Here is a 21,801-nt window from a genome sequence, read left to right on the forward strand (position 1 = left end):
GTTTGACATTTTTTATTCAGAGAGACATGTATTATTTTTGCCTAATATTACAAAAAACAAGCACATTGTTTGCAGGGTAAATTCTTTATTACATACCCTACAACATTGGATTAAGATCAGGTGAATTTGAAGGCCAGGTAATCTGCTGCAGTACTCCATTATTCTTCCTCTCGGACAAATTGCTCTTTCATAACATAGAGGTGTGTTTCTGGTAATGGTCCTGGTGGTAAACAAATGAAAGTCCCACTAAATACAAATCAGATAGGATGACATGCTGCAAAATGTTGTGGTAGACATACTGGTTAAGTTTTTCATCAATTTTGACTAAGTCAGCAACAGTGTCAACTGCCAAGGACCCCCACACCAACACAACTCTTCTTGCCTGGCTCAAACAATATTCATTAAACAGTGGATGTTGAAATAGGTCTACCATTTAAACTCTCATAAACACTTATGTAAATTGATGGTTTCTTAGGCTTTTAATTCTAATAAACGTATGCTCTGCAGCAGAGGTAGTTCTTGCTCTTACTTTCATAGGATAGTCCTAAAGAGACCTGTTTAATCATAGTGTTTGATGGTTAGGCTGCCTTTGAATCTAACGAGAGAATGGCAAGTGTGTGCCAAGCTCTCATACAAGTGACTAAAATATAAAACATATTATTGGTTGTTTAACATTTTCTTTGTTTACTACACCGTTTCACGTTCTTTCACAGTTTGGATGTCTTTAGTATTAATGTACGCTGTTGAAAATAATAAAAATAAAGAAATAATATTGCAGGAAAGGGTGTGTCCAAACATTTGACTGGTACTGTATAAAAAGACAAAAGTTTCTGCACACCTGGCCATAAGATTCGTGTTTGCTTATTGAACAACCCATTCCATATTTAGTGCCCATTTGCTGTTCTCATAACTTATACTCTTCTGGAAAGATGTTCCACTAGATTATAGAGTGTGGTTGTGGAGAGGCGAGTGGAAGGGTGTTAGCAAAGTCAGATACTGATGTAGGGTGAGAAGGCCGGGTGAAGTCAGCATTTTAATGTGTTCATTAGGATTGAGGTCAGAGCTCTACAGCAGGGCACTCAAGATCTTCCAATGGCATGCTGGAACTAATTTGGGTTTCCCAGTTTAAATGATGTTTGAGAAAGAAACATATAATCGTGTTATATACAAATAACTCAAATATATATATATACTGTATATATACAGAATACGTATCGATAAATACAGAACAAACATTTCACAGTTAAGCAGGATTCAGCTGAAAGATCAATCCCTTAAGCAACAATAGATTTGGGTCCCAGTGTCGTGGCACAAAAATAACTAGAGGGAAAAGAAAAAAAGAAGCAGTGTGGGGACGAAAGAAGAGCAGTGTGTGTGTGTTTGTGTGTGTGTGTGTGTGTGTGTGTGTGTGTGAGAGAGAGAGAGAGAGAGAGAGAGAGAGAGAGAGAGAGAGAGAGAGAGAGAAAGACACAGAGAGTGAGAGTGGGGAGAGGGTGTGCGTTTGGTGTTGCTGTAGCCCCCCGCCCCTCTGCAGATGTAACGGAGCGGAAGCTGCTGCCGTCATGCGCGCGCACTCTTGATTAGCAGGTGGAAAAAGCGCTCGCGCGAACGCGTTTCCTAAAGTGAACTACTTGTTGGTGTTAAGTGTTTATGAAAATCAAGTTTAAATGGAGCAGCGAGTCAGAGGCAGAGGTCTGTGTGCTCGAGCATGCCGTGGAGGAGGCGATGCTCCGGAAACCGAGGGAAAACCAGAGGAATAGCTCACAGAGTGGAGAAAGAGAGAGAGAGAGAGAGAGAGAGAGAGAGAGAGAGAGAGAGAGAGAAAGCGCAGCCTCCTTCTCCTGCCTGGAGACGGACTGAAGCTTTTCCGCTGACGCCTTCAACCTGACCGAGTGAGTCGCCTTGTCTCGCGCTTTCACATTTCTCTACCTTGGCTTTGCAGGTAGTTTTAATTATTTTACATATAACTTTCTATTTGACATTTGTACTTCAATTTCGTTTAAAAATATGAGTAAACACTTTGCTTTCAAACACGTAACATAGTGAGGGGTCTTTGTTTATAGTATGTTCGAATAATTACGCACTTTATTTTAGACCATAAGTAGTTTTTTAGAGCAGCTAATTAGCAAACAGACATATTTTAGAACTTTTAGGCAGATAAAATACGTTTCATAAAACTAATTCTGTTCACATTCGTGATTTTGCGCTTCACATTTAAAATATTTGTCATTATTTTCATCCAAACGATTCTATTAGTAAAATGCTGTTAAATGTTTGCGCAGTTTTCCAAACCAGCGAGCAGCTTTCCGTTTCCAAATCGCCGAGTCGTTAATCTCTGGTGAATTATAAACATAACCTGCTTATCTGAGCAAGTATAGGGCCTTGATCGCTTTAGGAGCGATGAGTAAGACAGAGGAACACCTTTAAATGTCAAAGTGGGACTCATACATTCTTTAAAGAGCGTCTGAAGTTCGTGTTTAGGTTTGTTTTCTAGAAACTGGTTTAGTACCAGACAAGTGGAGACGCGTTGCCGAGAATAAAACGCTTTTTCTGGTTTCAGCACTGGACAGCGATCGCTCCGAAGGCAAGTTCACTGCGCTCCACAAAGAGGGGATTATCACCGAGCCAGACGTTCTCATTAGCGGATAACCAACATGGCCCTCGAGCGGTTTCCTCGTTCTTCACGTTCAGATTTGGGGTTTAGTCTGTTACACATTAGTTATTTTTTGCAGCTGGAAGAATGAAGGAGAAGAGAAGCAGATTTAGGCGGTAGTTCTCTCAGACACTTCCAACTGTTAATCTTTTGGGTAAGGAGGGATCGCTAAGGGGATAGGAAATGATTAAGACCGGGTCACGCTCTGCCTCCACTGTGCCACCTGAGCCGGTGGAGATCATCCGGAGCAAAGCGAGCTCACGGCGTGTGCGCCTAAATGTTGGCGGCCTCCTGCATGAGGTGCTGTGGAGGACACTTGATCGACTGCCACGTACACGCCTTGGCAAGCTGCGTGACTGTAACACACACGAGGCCATCATGGAAGTGTGTGATGACTATAGCCTGGAGGAGAATGAATACTTCTTTGACAGGCACCCAGGTGCATTTACATCGATTCTGAACTTTTACCGCACGGGTAAGTTGCATATGATGGAGGAGATGTGTGCACTGTCATACAGCCAGGAGCTTGACTTCTGGGGTATTGATGAGATCTACTTGGAGTCATGCTGCCAAGCACGCTATCACCAGAAGAAGGAGCAGATGAACGAAGAGCTGAAACGTGAAGCTGAGTCCATGAGGGAACGTGAGGGCGAGGAGTTTGATAACACATGCTGCACAGAGAAGCGCAAGAAACTTTGGGATCTCTTAGAGAAACCCAGCTCTTCTCTTGCGGCAAAGGTATGTACCTGTCAGGATTTGTTTATGTGGTTTCAATATGTTCCACATTTAGGGGCAAAATATAGTAGGTTGTGTAAACTGATGTGCTGCATGCTGTTTGCTTTCAGCCTGATATTTATTTAGCCCAGGGATTCTCAGATATAGCCCTAAAGTGCTACACAATTTCAAGTTTCAACCCAAATCCAGTTTATCAACAGCTTGCTAATTATCTGGTGAGCTGTATCAAGTGTTTGCACACAGGGAATATGTGAGAATATATGTAGGTCACAAGAAGCTGAGAATATTGGGTTTGGAAAGATTTAGGCTCTATAGGTGATGTCATTCACTTACTGAGTTTATTGGGGAAAAAGTCATCATAGATGTGGTCAGAGCCCTGCCCAGTAGTTTGTAATGATGGTGTAATAACCTTATTAAGTAGGACAAAGGCACAGTACTCTAATGCGAATTATATAGAAGTGGGATGGAATAGACAATATCCTTTACTCTTCCATGTGTTCTAAGTAAGTGTCATCATATCATTTCCACATTAAGCTAATTGCAAAATGGCTTGAGGATGAATTCAAAGTAATGCACTCGAGTATCCCTGAGCGGCCTTAGAGTCAAGCTCCAGAGGTGTTCGTAGCACTTGCTTCACCATAAGAGATAAGTTTACTATTGTCATACAGTAAATTTACTTAAACAACTAATGCTTTTAAACACTTTTTTATAATCTCCCTAAAGTTAAAAATGGAGTTGAGACTTGACATTCCCACAGTCATAATAAAGTGGTGTAGTATTTGCATTACATGATAGTCATTTTTATTATAGGTAGAAGATTTGAGAAAAAAAGGCCTCTTACTGTGGTAATAGTTTTACTACAAGGGAATAATGTGGGACAAATGTAATTATTGAATGTGTACTGGAAATGACGGTCAAGTGTAATTAGCAGTGCACACTAATGTCAAGTGCTAGCCAATGAGTAGCACACATAGGTACATGCATCACTTTGCAATTATCTTAAAGGAACGATCCATTTTTTAACCAATCAGCAAGTCTAAGTGTTAGACAATTGCTCGCAAGAAGGGTCTGATATGGGGAACTGTTTTCAAAAGGACAAGGAAACAAAATGCCTGGTTCTATTACATTTACTTCTGCATAAGTGCTCAAGAATTTAACTGTATTCAGCACATCACTGCTTTGTTAGTTGAAAAGGTCTCTAATTACTGGTCAAGGTAAAGAATGTTCTGTTCATATTTATGATTAGGCTTTGTTTTGTGAATAAGAGAGCACCTTGCTTTGAGAGCTGTGAGACTTTTCTTTTAACTCACTCACATGCTTTTTTTCAAGTGTTTGTCTCATACAGTTTCAAGACACTGTCTAAGGAACAGGGGCTTATTCAACCAGAGACCCAATGTGTATGGTGAAACATCAAAATCACTTGTATTTTTAACAGGTCTTAACCCTGATATCTTTTTCAAATCATACACATTCAAATAATTAAAAATTCTCATTTGAAATTTATAAATTGGGGCTTTATTGACATAAATCTGGATAGATCTGAAAACTGTTTCGTTTTAAAATGCTATTCATCTACATTTTAGAACTTTTTTCCTGAAATTGCTTGTCCACACTGAAATGTCTAAAAACACTAACATCCCTATTTTGCGCATGCATAAAAACATAAGAAGCGTTTGCCTGCATCATTTCCATCAGGAATTTATTTACTTGCCATCTCTTTCAATTGATGTGATTGTGAGGGAACATTGTGTCCTCTTTGAAAAATGCAATCTGAAGGCTGTACAAAGTGACATTAATTTTTAACAACTCTATCAAACCGAATAGCAGGCACACCACCGCAGTACGGCATCTTCTACCATCTTATTTGTTTTAAATGCGTCACATACCATAGCTAAAATACGTCATTGTTTTTAAATATCGCAGTCCACACAAGTAGTCTTAGTTCACACTACAACATAAAATCAGCATTTAAAAAAAGGATCCACTTGAAAGAACGTTTTTAAAACACTTAATTTATGGCTGGACATAAGCGTTGTGTCAGTTTGAAAGGAAGGCCAAATCATAGAGAAAGATTTATGTTTTATATTATTTTGGATTTATTTGGATGTGGATTTGGCACATTTAATGTGTGTGCTAAACCAAACACAAAATACACTGACATAATTCAAGTGCTGCATCTGGGTCATTAGTAATTATCTGAAGGTTTATATATTTACAATGCAAATTTGTGTCTTTTTTCCAACTATTTCTGGTGCTTGGTAAGTATTTTACTGCATATATGAAGCCTGCATATATAAATCAATGTGATGAATGTTTAAATATAGACATTTCAGACTACATCACAGACTACATCAGTAAACTTAATACTAGCCATGTTTCTTCATTATTACTCAATGACATGAAACAAGCCATAGTCTGAACAAATTCTATGAGCCGAACATGATCCTCCTGAATATTCTCACCTCCATTTGCCCTTATACAAAAGGGTAAAAAATGGCTTCTATAAGATCCTCTTTGCACCTCACGTCCTCATGGCAAATAAATGCAGGGCATACAGCATACAAAGTTAATTTTACTGTGTGGAAAACAATAATTGCGGTGATATCATTTCACAGGTTTATTTGATGGATTATTTTACTTTAACACAAACCCTATACATATTATTATATACCTCAAGCTCTGGTTGATTTTTTTAGCATCCAAATACATATAACTGATTAAGCAGCATTAAAGCATGTGTTTGTATGTGTGGGAAAGAGAGAGGGTAAAAGCCTGGTGCCAGGGTTATGTAATTGATTTTACTGCTTATGTTGACAAACAAGCCCCCAGTCTCGTGCTCTGCTCTCTGCGTAGTGGACATGAAGCAATAAAAGTGTCAGCAGCAGGTTTAATAGCACCGGGGCAACAGCTTGCTTGTTTCTATGTGCTTAATTGTGGGCGAGCAGGACTGAAACCACCTTTTATCCCATCCACAGATTCCTCTGCATTCATTTTTCAGCGCATATGAATATTTAATAGTACAATTAATTAAGCTCGACTTTGTGCCAAGGCCAGCGAAGGTACAATATGGTCTATCCATAACTCTCACTGTCAACCTTTTGGCATTACTGTAGAGTTATCACCTCCCAAAATACATACAGGAGACAGAATTCTCTACAGGAGTGATTTTTCATCATCAAAAAGGTGATGTGAGAACTGTGCTTTGCAGCATGTTATTTCCAATTTACACCAATTTGTCCACACATGGGGCACCTTATGCAATGATGTAGAAGCACATTGTAGAAACTAAAAGCATATTTGAGTTTTTTTATGCATATAATATGAATGAGCTGCTTCACAATGTGCAAGAAATCCTACTTTTAGCTGCTGTGCATCAGACGCACTTTTGTGGGACGTAAATACACATAAGACTTTATCTTTGTAAATGCATGTCCAATACTTATTCCAATACGAGAGACTGCATATAGAAGACATACATACGTGCAAAGCATACTGTATAAGCACAATCAAGCCAGCAATCCCATGGATTATCATTTTGTAATATAAATTTCACAATGCAAACATCATAAATCGAAAAACACTTGCCATTAATAGAGGATGAAGATTTTTTTAATAAATAAATAATAAAAATAAATAAAATAAATAAATAATTAAATAAATAATTAATTAATAAATTATTTCCCATGAGCATACAAACACATGCACAACACATTTTACAAACACACAGAAAAAGAGATATGACTCAGCAGAAACACTTCTGTTGTTTAGTGACATGTCCATTAAAGGTTTTGATTTCAACCGCAGTCAACTCTTTCACAGTTTCTAAATCCAAGTGCTATCTAATCCCAGAGACAACCAATACTTTTCCACTCATAGACTGGTGGAAGATGGGCACACTCTGTCCTCTAAAAGTCAAATACTGGAACTTAAAACCACTGCAATGATCACTCGAGGCAAAAGAAACATTTAGAGACACTATGAAAACTGATTCTTTGAGTTATACACCTTGCCTTCGTACATTAATATAATTTATAATTCAGATTTGTATGCTTGATATTTGGAAACTAAGCAGAATTAAAAAAGAAATTAATCAATCAATGCCATTTTCCATTACACAACAAATTATGCTTCGGTAAATGTGAACCTGGAAATTCTGAAAACTCACTTCATGAATCAATCTGTTGCCATGGTTTCTGGGAGAGATTATATGTGCATGTAAATGTGCAATGCCATAAACTGTCCAAGTGATAGGTTCAGGCTTCTCCACATTTCCATTACATAACCTTCCAATTAGTTTCACTGTAGTTACCAGGTTATTTATAGTATTTACTGAGAATATTTTGTATATTTTTTTTTATTAAATATGAAATTTTTGATTAAAAACGTACAAAAGTGGGAGTATCAAGTAAAGGTGGACTGATCAGGGAAAACCCATAATCAGTAGCTTGAAGATTAGAGAACAACTACACACACATATACAGAGTCACACACTTGAAAGATTACTAGATGGCATTACATGGGTGAGGCATCCAAAAACATTGGTGAGACGATAAATTGCATGTGTGTGTGTGTGTGTGTGTGTGTGTGTGTGTGTGTGTGTGTGTGTGTGTGTGTGTGTGTGTGTGTGTGTGGTTTGGGGGTTCTTTGTTACTACATGCACTATAGATCTATATAACATCCTAGACACAGATATATCACTTTATGGAAAGACATATAAAGACACAAAGTCAGTAGAAAAACTTGATTTCCTTTCTTTTCCAGATGCTTGCCCAAAACATGAACACTCATAGACTATGTATGTTGCACGTACACTGAACAGTCATAGCATTATTATCACCTGCATAAAAATGTGTAGTTACTCTTGTGACACCAATACAGCTCTGATTTATTAATGCATATACTCCTCATAGACCAATGAAAGTGTGTTCTTATATATGGTACATTTGAAGAAATGGTGCATCAATAGGCTTTGGATGAACATGACCCTGTCACTTGTTCACAAGTTAAACTACTTTAGGTATATACCAACCACTGCATACACTGGAAATACCTAGGGGACATGTTGTTTTGTAGATGCTCTTACCCAGTTGTCTAGCCATCAAAGTTTGACTATTGGTTAAAGTTGCTCTAGTTGCCCACTTGTCACTGCTTGTAACATCAGCTTGTAACTTGATGCCTAATATATCCCCCCTTGATAGATGCCACCGTAAGAAGAACATTTTTATTATTTAGTTGACCTGCCAGTGGTTTAACATTATGTCTGATCGTGTACAGTGCAATATTCACTATCAGATATGAGTTCCACACCCAGCAGCAGTAAGGCTCCTCTGACAGGTTTTCTAATGATCCATCTCCACTGAACTTGTGTGGAAGAAAGCTATTTTTATCTCACTTTATAAATTTGGAACACAATACCAGACAAGAGGAGCATGGAAAGATGAGGCATGGTTTTTCGCCAAACAAACAAATTAGTATTGTTGAAGCCTGACATATGTTTGATCAATGGCAGAAGGGCAATGAGCAGGTTAACAAATCTAAAAAAAATCACAAGAACTGCAACTCAATAGTGTGAATTGCTGCATCAGCAGGAGTCTACAATTAGGTTGAGACGCTTGATGAAGCAGCTTGTGTTTATTTCACGTCTTATTAAGTAAGCCAATGTTCCAATTTAAAAAGCTTCACAGAGAGAATTACAGTGAGGAATGCTTAGTGGTAGCTTCTATAAGCAGTACAGATTGTATGGAATACTGGATTTGATGACTCATTGCTTTTTTATTAATAAAAGTAGGTCTCTTAACATTCAGGTGGTTTACGGATTGTGTGGACTACCGATTATTTTCTTTATTGTAAAAGGAACTTGACAACAAAACTTTTTAGAGAAGAAAAGCTTTTAAGAATGATAGCCCAGAATAAAACAGAGTACAAGCGTTACATATTTGCTCAACTCGACCATCCTAATTTATTATTTTTACTTTTGCTCTAAGCATACTAAAACTTATTATTGTTACAAAAGTGATCTATTTTTTATACCTAAAAGTCAGATTACAATTAGAGATGTATTGAGAGCCCATGTTAAGGGGGCAGTTTAATTAACATGTTTGACTTCCTGCAAAGCAGCTCTGGTATTAAAATATTAGAAGTTGTCAGCCAGTTCAGGTTGCCAGGGAGATATGTGACCTTTATTAGCCTATCACCAAATACGGCACAGAGCAGGTTTAAAATAAATAGACACTCCCTTTGCCATGAGACTTTTGTCAAATGTAGACATCATTGAGAGTGGACATCGATGAATGAAAACCTCTATATTTTTTTTACAAGGTGTAAACAGGAGTCACAAAAGTGTATAGTTCTAGGGCAAAATTTCCATTTTGTACAATATTAGTGTTCTGTCCACATACCTCTAGAAAATACTACAACTAAATTATTTAAGATTTGTGTTTGTTTCTTTTTCTTATTTATACTGCAGTTATGTTGCAAGGTTTTAATTTTTTCCATATATATATATATATATATATATATATATATATATATATATATATATATATATATATATATATATATATATATATATATTTTTGCTGCTATAGAAACCTCTTTCCAGCTTTCCATTAGTATATATATTTTATTTATTTGTTATTCTGTTACACTATGTCTGTACTTCTCCTTCACTGGAAGCTCCTGGCACCAAGTCAAATTCCTTGTGTGTGTAAGCATACTTGGTAATAAAGCTATTTCTGCTTCTGAGATTTTGGGATTGTGGCTGTATAGATTTGCTCATTCAGTCACAAGGGCATCAGTGATGTCGAGCAAGGATATTTGAGGAGTAGTTCTCATTCCAGTTTATTTGAAATATTTTCAGTGGAGTCACGATAAGGGCTCAGTGCAGGCAAATTAGTTATTCCACTCCAAACTTGACAAACCATTTCTTTATGGAGCTCACACTGTCATGCTAAAACAGGAATAGGCTTTTTAGTTCCACTGAAGCGAAATCTACAGCATACAAAAACATCTTATGTAATTTTGTGCTTCACTTTGTGATAGCACTTTGGGGAAGGCCCACATATAAATGCGATGCTCAGGTATCTACAAAATGTTGGCTGTATAGTGTATTTGAGGAGATGGCAAATAGATAGTATGTGGTCCTGTTAGTCATCTTTTGTTTTCAAAAGGAGGGATTATTTTTAGTAGACATAAAGTGCACTAGCTTCCCTGACCTCAGGTAATTTCTCTTTATAATTGAAATAGAGGCAATGTGGAAAAGCTTGTAGATGCTTGACAATGGCAAGTAACTAACCTTTTATTTAAACATTAAAGACAGGTCAGTACTTAATGTAGAGGAACATATTGTACTTTAAATATGTGCCCGGTCACAGAAAAGCCTCTGAACTGCGACTTGTGAAAGGTCAAGCATGATGGCCTGCAGGTCTCAGGATTTCATTTATTATTTATTGCAGAGCTGTCAACCATAACTGTAATCATCAGTCAACTGTGGGGATATAAGGGAGGTAATAGTGTAACAGGAGAGCAAAGCGGTTGTGGTAAGAAAAACTGCAGGAATAAAAAGAAACGTAGTGGGAAGGCACAATAAGAAACAGTACAGCAACGAACAACATTTTAATCACATTTTCAAACCACATTCTCTTTTCTAGTACCCTTCTAATTTTTGATTACACATAGCTGTCTAGTGGGTTCACATGCAAAAAAACCCTAAAAATATATAAATTATGTGTTAAGCAATCAACACATCTATTTTTTACCTCATGCACCAGGGACCAGGCTTGCGCAGAAAAGAGGAGAGAAATAATAAGGGCAAAGATCTTGTCTACAGTGCTACTTTTGTCTCTGCTAAAAAGCTGTTAATTGTTTTTGAATGCTATAGTACATTGCTGTATATTACAAAGAAAAATACACATTGTTGGTTGCATTATGAATGAATGTATGAATGTGTTTGTGACATTTTAAATTAAAGCTATTCAGAGAATAATAAAGTACAATGTCTATAAACAATCCTTAATATTTAATTTTAATTCACTAAAATTGTATTTGTGGAATGACAATGTAGAATAATTGCCAGCTTTTAAAACCCATAGATGGGTGAATTATTAGGAATATCCTTCTCTTAACTATTCTAACCCAGCCATTAGGGTTGCACAAGCCAGTGCACTCAGTGCCGGTCCCAAGCCCGGATAAATGGGGAGGGTTGTGTTAGGAAGGGCATCCAGCATCACACGTGCCACATCAAATTTGCGGCTCACAAACCAGAATTTTATACCGGATCAGTCGAGGCCCGGGTTACCAATGACCGCCACTGGTATTGTTAGCCAACAGGGTACAAATTGGGCTATTGTTGGACGAATGAGGAGAAGGAGAGGAGAAAGACGATTACAGAGACAGCAGGAAAAGGAGAAGTGTAGGAGAGTGGAGGTTAGGGTGGGCACTTTAAATGTTGATACTATGACTGTTAAAGGGAGAGAGTTAGCATCATGGTGTGGATGGAAAGAGAAATGATGCAGGGGTGATTCTGAAGGAAAAGTACAGTAAGAGTGTAGTGGAGGTGAAAAGAGTTTCTGATAGGGTGATGAACGTGAAGCTGGAAGTTCAAGAGGTGATACATATATATAAATGACGTAAGTGCCTATGCTCCACAAGTGGGTGGTGAGCTGGAGGAGAAGAAAAGATTCTGGAGTCAGTTGGATGAACTGGTAGATGGTGTACCTAGGAATGAAAGATAAGTGATTGGGGCAGACTTTAATGGCCATGTTGGTGAAGGGAACAGAGGTGATGAGGAGGTGATGTGTAGGTATGGCTTTAAAGACAGGAATATGGAAGGGCAGATAGTGGTAGATTTTGCTAAAAGGATGGAAATGGCAGTGGTGAACACTTTTTTTAAGAAGAAGGAGGATCATAGGGTGACTTATAAGAGTGGAGGAAGATGCACACAGGTGGACTATATGCTATGCAGGAGATGAAACCTGAAGGAGATTGGAGACTGTAAGGTGTTGACAGGGGACAGTGTAGCTAGAAAGCTTCAGATGGTGGTCTGTAGGATGGCTATGGAGGTGAATAAGAAGAAGTGAGAGGACTAAAAAAAGAATAACATGGTGGAAACTGAAGGAGGAAGAATGTAGTATGAGATTCAGAGAAGAGGTCAGACAGGGGCTCGGTGGTGGTGAAGAGGTGCTGGATGATTGGGCAACTACTGCAGAAGTGATAAGGGAGACAGCTAGAAAGGTACTTGGTGTGACATCTGTAAAGGGAAAAGAAGACAAAGAGACGTGGTGGTGGAATAAGAAAGTGCAGAAAAGTTTTAGGAGAAAGAGGTTGGCAAAACAGAATTGGGATCGGCATAGAGATGAGAAAAGTAGGCAGGAGTAAAAGGAGATGTGGCAGCAGGTGAAGAGGGCAAAAGCAAAGGAAAAGGCATATAAGGAGCTGGATGAGAAGTTGGACACTAAAGAAATAAGAAAAGGATTTGTACCGATTGACCAGGCAGAGGGAGCGAGCTGGAAAGGATGTGCTGCAAGTTAGAGCAATAAAGGATGCAGATTGTTTCATGCGTGGAAGAGCATTTTGTGTTTGTGGATCTAGAGAAAGCGTACGACAGAGTGTCGAGAAAAGAGTTGTGGTATTGTATGAGGAAATCAGGTGTGGCAGAGAAGTATGTGAGGGTGGTGCAGGACATGTATGAGGACAGTGTTACAGCAGTGAAGTGTGCAGTAGGAATAGTTTGAGGCTGCATCAGTGATCGACTCTATGCCCTTTCCTGTATGCAGGGTGGAGTGGGTGGAGAAGAGTGGCAGGAGTGATTTGTGATATAAGAGTATCTGCAAAAGTGAAAGGGAAAGTTTATAAGACTGTGGTGAGACCTGCTCTGTTGTATGGTTTAGAGACAGTGGCACTGAGTAAAAGACAAGAGGTGGAGCTGGAGCTAGCAGAGCTGAAGATGCTGAGATTTTCATTGGGAGTGACAACAAAGAGGATGGACAGGATTAATTATTCGTTTATTAAAGGGGCTGCACATGTACAGCGTTTTTGGGACAAAGTGAGAGAGGCGCGATTGAGAGGGACATGTGCAGTGGAGGGACATTGGGTATGTTGATAGAGCTGCCAGAAGGGAGGAAAAGAGGAAGGCCAAAGAGGAGGTTTATGGATGTTGTGAGAGAAGACATGCAGATAGTTGGTTTGAAAGAGGCAGACGTAGAGTGGTATGGAGACAGATAATCCTCTGTGGGGACCCCTAATTGGACCAGCCTAAAGAAGAATAAGATTCCTCTCTTTAATAGTCTAATATCACTGTGTTTAGCTAAATGCTAATAAACTGTCTGCATTTAAGACAAGTAGATATGAATGGGATTTTAGTCTCTGAGTATCCTACCTAACTACATAAGTATCTACAGTAACTAGCTATATTTAGCTTATTGTGTACACCTTAGATGTGCTTAGTTTAAAGCTTTTAAGCTTATGTAGTTGCATCCCTATCTGAGTTAAAATAATAATAATAAAAGAAACACAGATACAGGACTGAGAAAACACCATTTAAAGCAGCAGAAACAATCACAGATTGTCATACTGGCAAACCAGCACACTTAAAAAAAAAAAAAAAAAAAAAAAAAAAAATTTTAATTAAATACCAAATGTAGCAGAAATTATTAACCACTCAATATGCCCTGGAGAAGTTGGTTCACATATTGCACATTCACTAGCTCTCCCTAGCCAATATCAGCACTTAACAGGAAGCTAGCCTGGGGCACTGAGCTAGCAGAATGCACCAGCCTTAAATCTGAATCACTGCAGTGATCAAGACTTCCACTGCTATCTTCTGATGAGTCAATATCCTGAACAAATACAGAGCACCAGGTTAGGATTAGCCAGGAAATCCACGTCAGGAAAATATAGACATTATTATTAGACACTTCAACACAGCAACGGTTAAAGGCGTGTCTTTTAATATGCATCCTACTGTGTTGTGTTCTTGGACACCTGGCTGTTCAGAAAAAAAAAAAACATAATTTAAGTACTTTATTATCCTTGGCAAATCTTTTTTTTCTCCACTAATTCATATTGATCAAAGTTATAACAATTTTTCCTATGTATTTCATTAATGAACAACAAAGTTATCTTTCCAATCTGCAAATCCTGCAGCATTGCTAAGTGTCGAGGTGAGCCTGGCAGATAGTGCTCCCTCAATTCACTACAGAACAAGGGAGTCTTCCAGTTTTGTGAACGACAAACAGCAACCTGAGGCTATCCCTACTGTCTCAGCTATACCACACCACAGATGTAAAATTTTACTGCCCAAATTTCAACCAAGAGATAGGGCACACATTAAGTATTCTGTTTTTGCATATAAACAATTAGCACATTCATATAATGGTGCTTTTTGTTTAGTTATATTAAAACATACCAGTATACCTCACACAAATCTATTCAACATATTGATTTTGACAGAACGGCTAAAAGAAGCAGCAATCATGCAGCTGATCGTTCTGCTTTGCGTAGCATTGATCAGTCACTAATTACAAGATGCAGATTGTTAGTCACCCGATTTCCACCCCTTTCTAACAAAGCAAACAGTCCTGATAAATAAGATATCAGCCAGATGAATGAGCAGAGCCAAGACACATAGACATGAACAATGAACTAGTCATTTCAGGCATTTGTTAGATCATTATGCACCAAATGAAATCATTTAATCAGAGTCATGGTTGTTCAAGGGTGGAGTGGCTCTAGCTGCTAATGAAGAGTGGAACTGAGGCAAAGGCTCAAAGTCTAACCTCAATGGAAAACACTGCTAATTTGAAATGTCTGAATAAATAATGATTAATATCTTAAATATAATTTCTAAATATTAACAAAGTAATAAACAATATAATTGTCAGCAAATCTATAAAAAGGAGATCAGTGTGAGTCTTTCTGGAGCAGGGAAGAAATCCAGGCCTATTCTACCATTAGATTCTTGTTTAGAAAAATCATGGGCACTGTCATCAGCAATAGCGGCATCACAGCACACTGTGTACTCAATTACACAACCAGTGAATGGCGTTAGCTACAGCTCAAACACAGATGAGCCGGTGATAAAAAGCCCCTGTTGCTATGCAGAAAGGGAAAGCCTTTTTGGCTTCTGCTTTGGGCAAACAAACAATGAGAGAACCCTCAGCAAACATTTGCTCTATGTTTATATCCCAACCTTATTCACATAGTGAGCACCAGGCAGCTAAGATTACACTGGGAACAATGCTCACAATCACACACACACCTGGTAATGAGATAGCATAAACAAAAAATATATTGTATGATCTACTCTCACAGAAACAATACAATATAGTACAATAGAACCATCTAAATTGACTGTCTGGCACCTGCAGAAGTGGAAAAAGTCTGTGGATGAACTCTGTAAAGTTTTACAGTAACCTAGGAGGTGGTCCTTAGGTAATAGGTATGAGAAGGACACTATTTATATATGCGTTTTATATTAGAACTGCACTTTTCAGGGTTGTAGGTTGTGGTTGATTGTGGGTTACTGAAAATATTTGTTCTTCTGGTCTTGTTGCTTTTGTCATAGTATCGCTTGGCATATTCTTGCAACCTCAATGTTTGATCTTATGGGTACTGGTGTCCTGGGGTTGTTATCTGATCTTTCTGGCAGTCAGTAATTTGGTTTAATTAAAACATTTGGGTCAGACTTTTTCAGACTAATATTGTAATTGTAATTGTATATATAAATCATTTAATACACAGCCCTCAATGGCAATATAATCAAAAAGTATGGCCTACAGTTTCACTGCTATGCTGATTATTTACATACAGTACACAACAATAACCCCCTAAAACTGACTACCCTCTTGTGAACCTCTTTGTGGACCCTGACTGACCTAAGGACCTGGATGAGTATCAACTTTGTGAGGTAACAAAAGTAACAAATTTACCAAAAAAATATATTATTATATTATATAATATTCTTTTGTATTCTTTTATATTATATTATATTATTATAGTTTACATTTTATTATATAGAATTACAATACATTTAAACATTGCCAGCAAGATATTTATAAAATAAGTGATAAAATAAAAACAAATCAATATTCCTTGCACTGATTTGCCAGTGTAAAATATGTGTTTTTATAGGAAAAATAATCCATGTAAGTTTGGGGTTATACTTGATGCATGATTTGATTGTGCATGAAGATTATTGCTCTTATACTTGCTCAAATCTTTTGTACATCCAGAAGATTTATAGGGTGCATTCACTAGATGGCATGTCAGAGCCAAAACCTTCCTGTCATTTAAGTTTCCAAGTTGAGCTGTAAAATGTGTAGAAATTTCATACAAAACATTTCATGCGAAATTTCAAATGAAAAATCTGAATATTACATTTCATGTATTTGCTTATCTAGAAAATCCAGAAAACTTGTGCAAAAAACAGACAGTAAGTTTGAAGTCTGTAGGAGAGGTTTTTGAAATTCAAACATGAACTCTAATAGAAAACCTGGTTATTCTTAGTACTTAATTATGGTGTGCAATACATTTTTATAGACCTTGTATATACCTTTTATCTTTTGTACAAATTAGCATTGTGTCTAAACTATGCTCTGTTTTAGGAAAAAAAAATACTTACTTGTAATGACAGGCAATTAAAAATGTACACATAACTTTTTAAATAATAGTACAGTAATTTCCGGACTATTAAGCGCACCCAAATATAAGCAGCACCCGCTGAATTTTACAAAGATTTTTATTTTGAACATAAATAAGCTGTCTATAAGCTGCAGGTGTCTACATTGAAACTAATGAACTTAGGCTTCAATGAAAGACAGTGTCTGTTACATGGCTTGTATCTAAACAGTAGCCTACCAATAAAGTCATTGTTCACTGTCTTCCTCGTTCCTTTCCGATGCCGTGCAGCTCAGAACACAGGTGAAGTGCGTTTTTTCATGCCCGGTTGTTTTCAGCGTGACGAATGATTCGCATTTCCTGTAGACAGTCTGAGTGAGCGGCAGGTCAAACGTCAGAGGAACCTCATCCATATTTATGATGTGGTGCAGCCCGATTCAGTTGGAGCGCATCTGATTTAATATAAAGAGTTTCATTGGTTCACCTGAACCTGTTCGACAATTTCATTGGTCTAATGTTATGGGGCTCAGTTTTTTTTCTTGAAGTTTGTGAAACCGGGAAAAACCCGGAAAAATCCATATATTAGCCGCTTCGTTGTTTAAGCCGCGTGGTTCGAAGCGTGGGAAAAAAGTAGCGGCTTATACTCCGAAAAATACGGTATACAAAATCTATAGTCAATATTTCTAATGAAACTGAAATGAAACAGGAGATTCTCTTGTAACCCCTTTTGTAAATCAGGTGACCCCACATGGGACACACATGTCTGGTTAATTGGGATTAAGGATTAATTGTGGACTTTTAAATCCTGTTATCTATCTCACAGTAAGAAAGCAGTATGATGGTTGAAAGTGTAGTTCAAATAAAGTGTTTTTTTTAATGTAAATGTGAAGAGATTTTTTTCTTAAATGTATAATTAAGTAGAATGTATGGCAGGTTTTCCTCTCATGTCCAGAATTTGTTCCTGGGTTCCAGATTTAATTTTCTGTTAGGGATAATAAAACCATTAAATCATTGTCTCCATTAAATATCTCCTCATTTACAGGAAATCAAGTGCCTGAACATTGTGAGAATAGACAATATTTGCAATTGAGTGACTTTGTTTGCATGGAAAATATCAAAATCTCTGAATCTGGAAGGATACAACAGTAGTGTCAAGTTCAGGGAGAGACAGTGCTGTGGGGGAATAAATATTTTTGTAGTGAGTCTCAGTTAGAAAAAAAAAAGAACAGCAAGGGTGGAGAAGTGGAAAAAATTAATAGAGAAGTCTGATAATGACAATACAGCTTGGAAGATGTGGGACCTGTGTGGGTGTCTGGCTCCAAAGTGACACATTTTCCCCGTAGACTTAAAAAAATGCCTCATAAAGTAACACATTTGTGTCTCACACTCACACAGCAAATCTAGGGTTGTGATGTAAGTGAATTGCAATGACAGAAGCTGAATCATTTGGTCACACTGCGTCAGGGCACAATCGACTGATTTCCCAGAGGTAGTTGCTGTCAGATTAATGGATATGGCATATGAAAGACACTAGTAGCACTTAGATGATATACCTCAGAGACCAAGAGAACCCAGGTTCTCAAAAGAGATGAGGGAGAGAGAGAGAGAGAGAGAGAGAGAGAATAAGACTGTCATAGCTGTGTCCAAGTGTCCATAAGAGAAAATACAGACGTGGCACTGGGTCTGGTAAATATAATAACAAACATTTTTAAATGGTGAAAACCATTACCATTACCTATTGCTTTTACTGCAGACCATTGCAAATCATAGGATAGATCTTTGGGTCCATTGTTGGGTTTTCTAGTAGAGAAAGTGTACTATGCTAAGAAATTTATGACTGCTCTCTCTTAGTAAAATCTGATAAAATAAATGAATAAACATTAACCAATTAAAATCCTCAAATGCTACAGAAACTATGGCAAAATCAATTTTCCTCTGTATGTTATTATTATTATTGCTTTGGCTGAAACCCGAGTGCCATACATAAAACTACATACAGTAAATGTAAATATACATACAATTAATTATATCCTATTAAATGCAGAAATGTGTATATGTGAAATTGACTGAGTATTTATGTTACGTATGATCAGAAGTACTTAAGAACATTTATTTAAGCAGGATATATGCCAAGAAACAGAATGGGGAGATAGAGGAAGATTTTTCTAGGTCAGCACAGAAATGCGTTCTATCTAGACCAGTTTCTATTTAAAACCAGTTTTTAGGATTCAAAGCATCTGACTGATATTTATATTAAATAATTTATTGAATATAATAATTTTGGCTATAGTTTCTTTTTTTAAATTTAATTAGTTTTTAATTTTCAATACAAAACCATGAAATGCTATTTCTTTTTTAGATGTTAGACAGTTTACAACATACAAATCCAAGAACATCTTACACCTTTGAACCCTTTCTCAAACAATAAGTTCAATCATCCAATACTGCTGAGCCCCAGACAACGCAGGAGATGCTTAACAAATATGCATAGTAAATTGCATTGTAATACTTGTAATACTGTCAAGGATCTATGGACATATATACACCAATCACCATTACATTAAAATCAAATAACAATGATTAAATCTTTGCAGTAGCACCTGTCAAGGGATGGGATATACTAAGCAGCAGGTGACCCTTCAGTTCAGTGGATGTGTTGGACGCCGCAGATATAAACAAGCATAAGGATCTGAGCAACTTTGGCTAGGGCCAAATTGTGATTGCTAGACCACTGGATCTCCCAAAAAGGCAGGTCTTCTGGGGTGTTCCCAGTATGTAATGGATAGCTACCAAAAGTAGGTTTAGGAAGGACAATCAGTGAACCAGTAAAAGGCACGTAAGCAGCAAAGTTGTATCATAGAGCAACGGCAGAAGGTGGCCTGGTTTGATGAATCACGTTTAAGTTCATCATCTACATCATATCATGAATCTGTGGTATGTACTGTACAATGTCTAATTGCCACACCTCACAACTTACAGGACTTTAAGGATTGCTGCAGCACACCTTCAGAGGTTTTTAGAGTCGATGACTTGAATGGTAAATGCTGCTTTGTTTGCAATAGGGGACCTACACAATATTAAGCAGGGAGATTTAAGGGTTTAATATATATGCTCACACCCACACATACATAAGAAAAACCTATTCTGCTCTTTTTCTTCTCTCCTTCAGTAATTCTACCCTGACTGCGGTTGTCGTCACATTAGGTCTCCCAGTAGACTGCTATCCTCTCAGAAATATATAGACACAACCTCTGTTGTGCAGCCTTTTCCCACAACCTTTTTAAGCATTTAGAAAAGTGGAGAAAAGCATTTCAGAATGTTGCCTTTGGTCTTTGTTAAGTGGGCCAGCATTACCACAGTTGTCACACAGAGGTTGTTCAAAGTTAGGCACTCTCTCTGGAGAGAAAAGGGGGTATAATGAGCGAGACAGAGCAAAGAGGTACTGCCTGTAGCCAGAGGCACAAGTCTTCATCCACATACACCAGGTCAGCTCCCATCACTATTTCAACCTTCAACTTTATTTTTCCACACTTTGTCCTTTTTGTCCTACCCATTTTCCTCCATGTCTAGTCAAAGTCCTACTCATTAAAATGCTTATAAAAAACCCACAAAATTGTGGAAGAATTCCTTGGTTATGACAAATAATGATCTAAATGCTGATATGATATGCATCTAAATTGGGATCAACATGGGCAATGTTGGGCCAATGATTTTATTGGCATCATCTTATACTGTAATGCATTCAATACTGTTATTGCACTTAATATTTTACTTAATTTCTTGATCAGACTTTGCTGTGCTATGTTGAGCTTTTTAATCATTTATATATCTTCTGTTATTTATTAGATCTGCATTTTTCATATCTATATCATATATATTGATTTAGTTTTATGACTGGGAATGACTGTCGGGATGTCTGAGTTAAATTTTCCCAAAGTCATTTTTCATGCTTCGGTAGAGCTCTATGAAAAATGTAGAGCAGAAAAGGAGAATTCACAACCATTGCTTGGTGATCTTTAGGAAATAGTGTTCTCGGCACATTGCTCCAGCATTACTTTTTTTTTACTCTCTTAACAAATCAACTCATTAAAATAAAACTGTGGAATAAGCTACTGGAATTGGGTTAGTTTAAATTTAGGGTAATCAGCTTTAAGTAGCGTTCTGGAGAGCTCTTCTATCTCTACTGTCATCAGCAATAGCTTCTCAAAAAAGCGTTTGTAATCATTCCCAATTAGAGATCATGAAGATGATAGCTCTGTGCTATAAACAACCTTGGAGCCCTGTGGGAGCTATTTCATACCCTCAAAATGATCATGACCACATGCCTAGAAAAGGAAATACTTCACTGAGCTTTCAGTAGATCTACATTTAATCTTGATTTTACTGCAACCAGCTGTTTAATCTAATTACAGTAATATAGATTTTATTGCATTACCTTGTTGGTTAAGGAATGTGACTCCTACATGAGTTTCTCTGTTAACTATTTGGTGTTTGAACATCGGATAGAAAGATTATATTTTTATGCAAGCATTTGGCCACACATCTGTTCTTTCAATACATTAGAATTTCCTAGTTCTTTCACTCTCGATTCATTTTGAAAGCTTCATTTAACAAAGGATTTAAACTTTATAAAAGCCACTGATTTAGAAGTATTGTTTTTTTGGACAAACTGGCTGTGATTTATGCTGCTGTGCTATACATTGGCATTTAGAGTTTGCAGTGCTGTAAAAGTCTGTTGAAGAAAGCAGGTCAGAGAAGATTGCAGTTGTTGAACTGAATTAGAGAAAGAAATCTGGTCC

General features: G+C 37.4%; 1 protein-coding gene across 2 annotated transcripts in view; it reads left to right on the forward strand.

The window, feature by feature from the left end:
• The first annotated feature begins 1,490 nt into the window (after window positions 1-1,490).
• LOC124397562 (potassium voltage-gated channel subfamily B member 1-like) overlaps window positions 1,491-21,801 on the forward strand; it is a 39,823-nt gene continuing 19,512 nt past the window's right edge. The window contains exons 1-2 of one of the 2 annotated variants that reach the window (XM_046867144.1): window positions 1,491-1,942; window positions 2,561-3,391. In XM_046867144.1, the coding sequence (XP_046723100.1) occupies window positions 2,837-3,391 (555 nt within the window). In that variant the 5' untranslated portion in view covers window positions 1,491-1,942; window positions 2,561-2,836. The remainder of the gene's footprint in view (window positions 1,943-2,560; window positions 3,392-21,801) is intronic. The other variant, XM_046867226.1, reaches the window with a different exon arrangement.

Source organism: Silurus meridionalis, chromosome 1, assembly GCF_014805685.1.
Source record: "Silurus meridionalis isolate SWU-2019-XX chromosome 1, ASM1480568v1, whole genome shotgun sequence".
NCBI classification, from domain to species: domain Eukaryota; kingdom Metazoa; phylum Chordata; class Actinopteri; order Siluriformes; family Siluridae; genus Silurus; species Silurus meridionalis.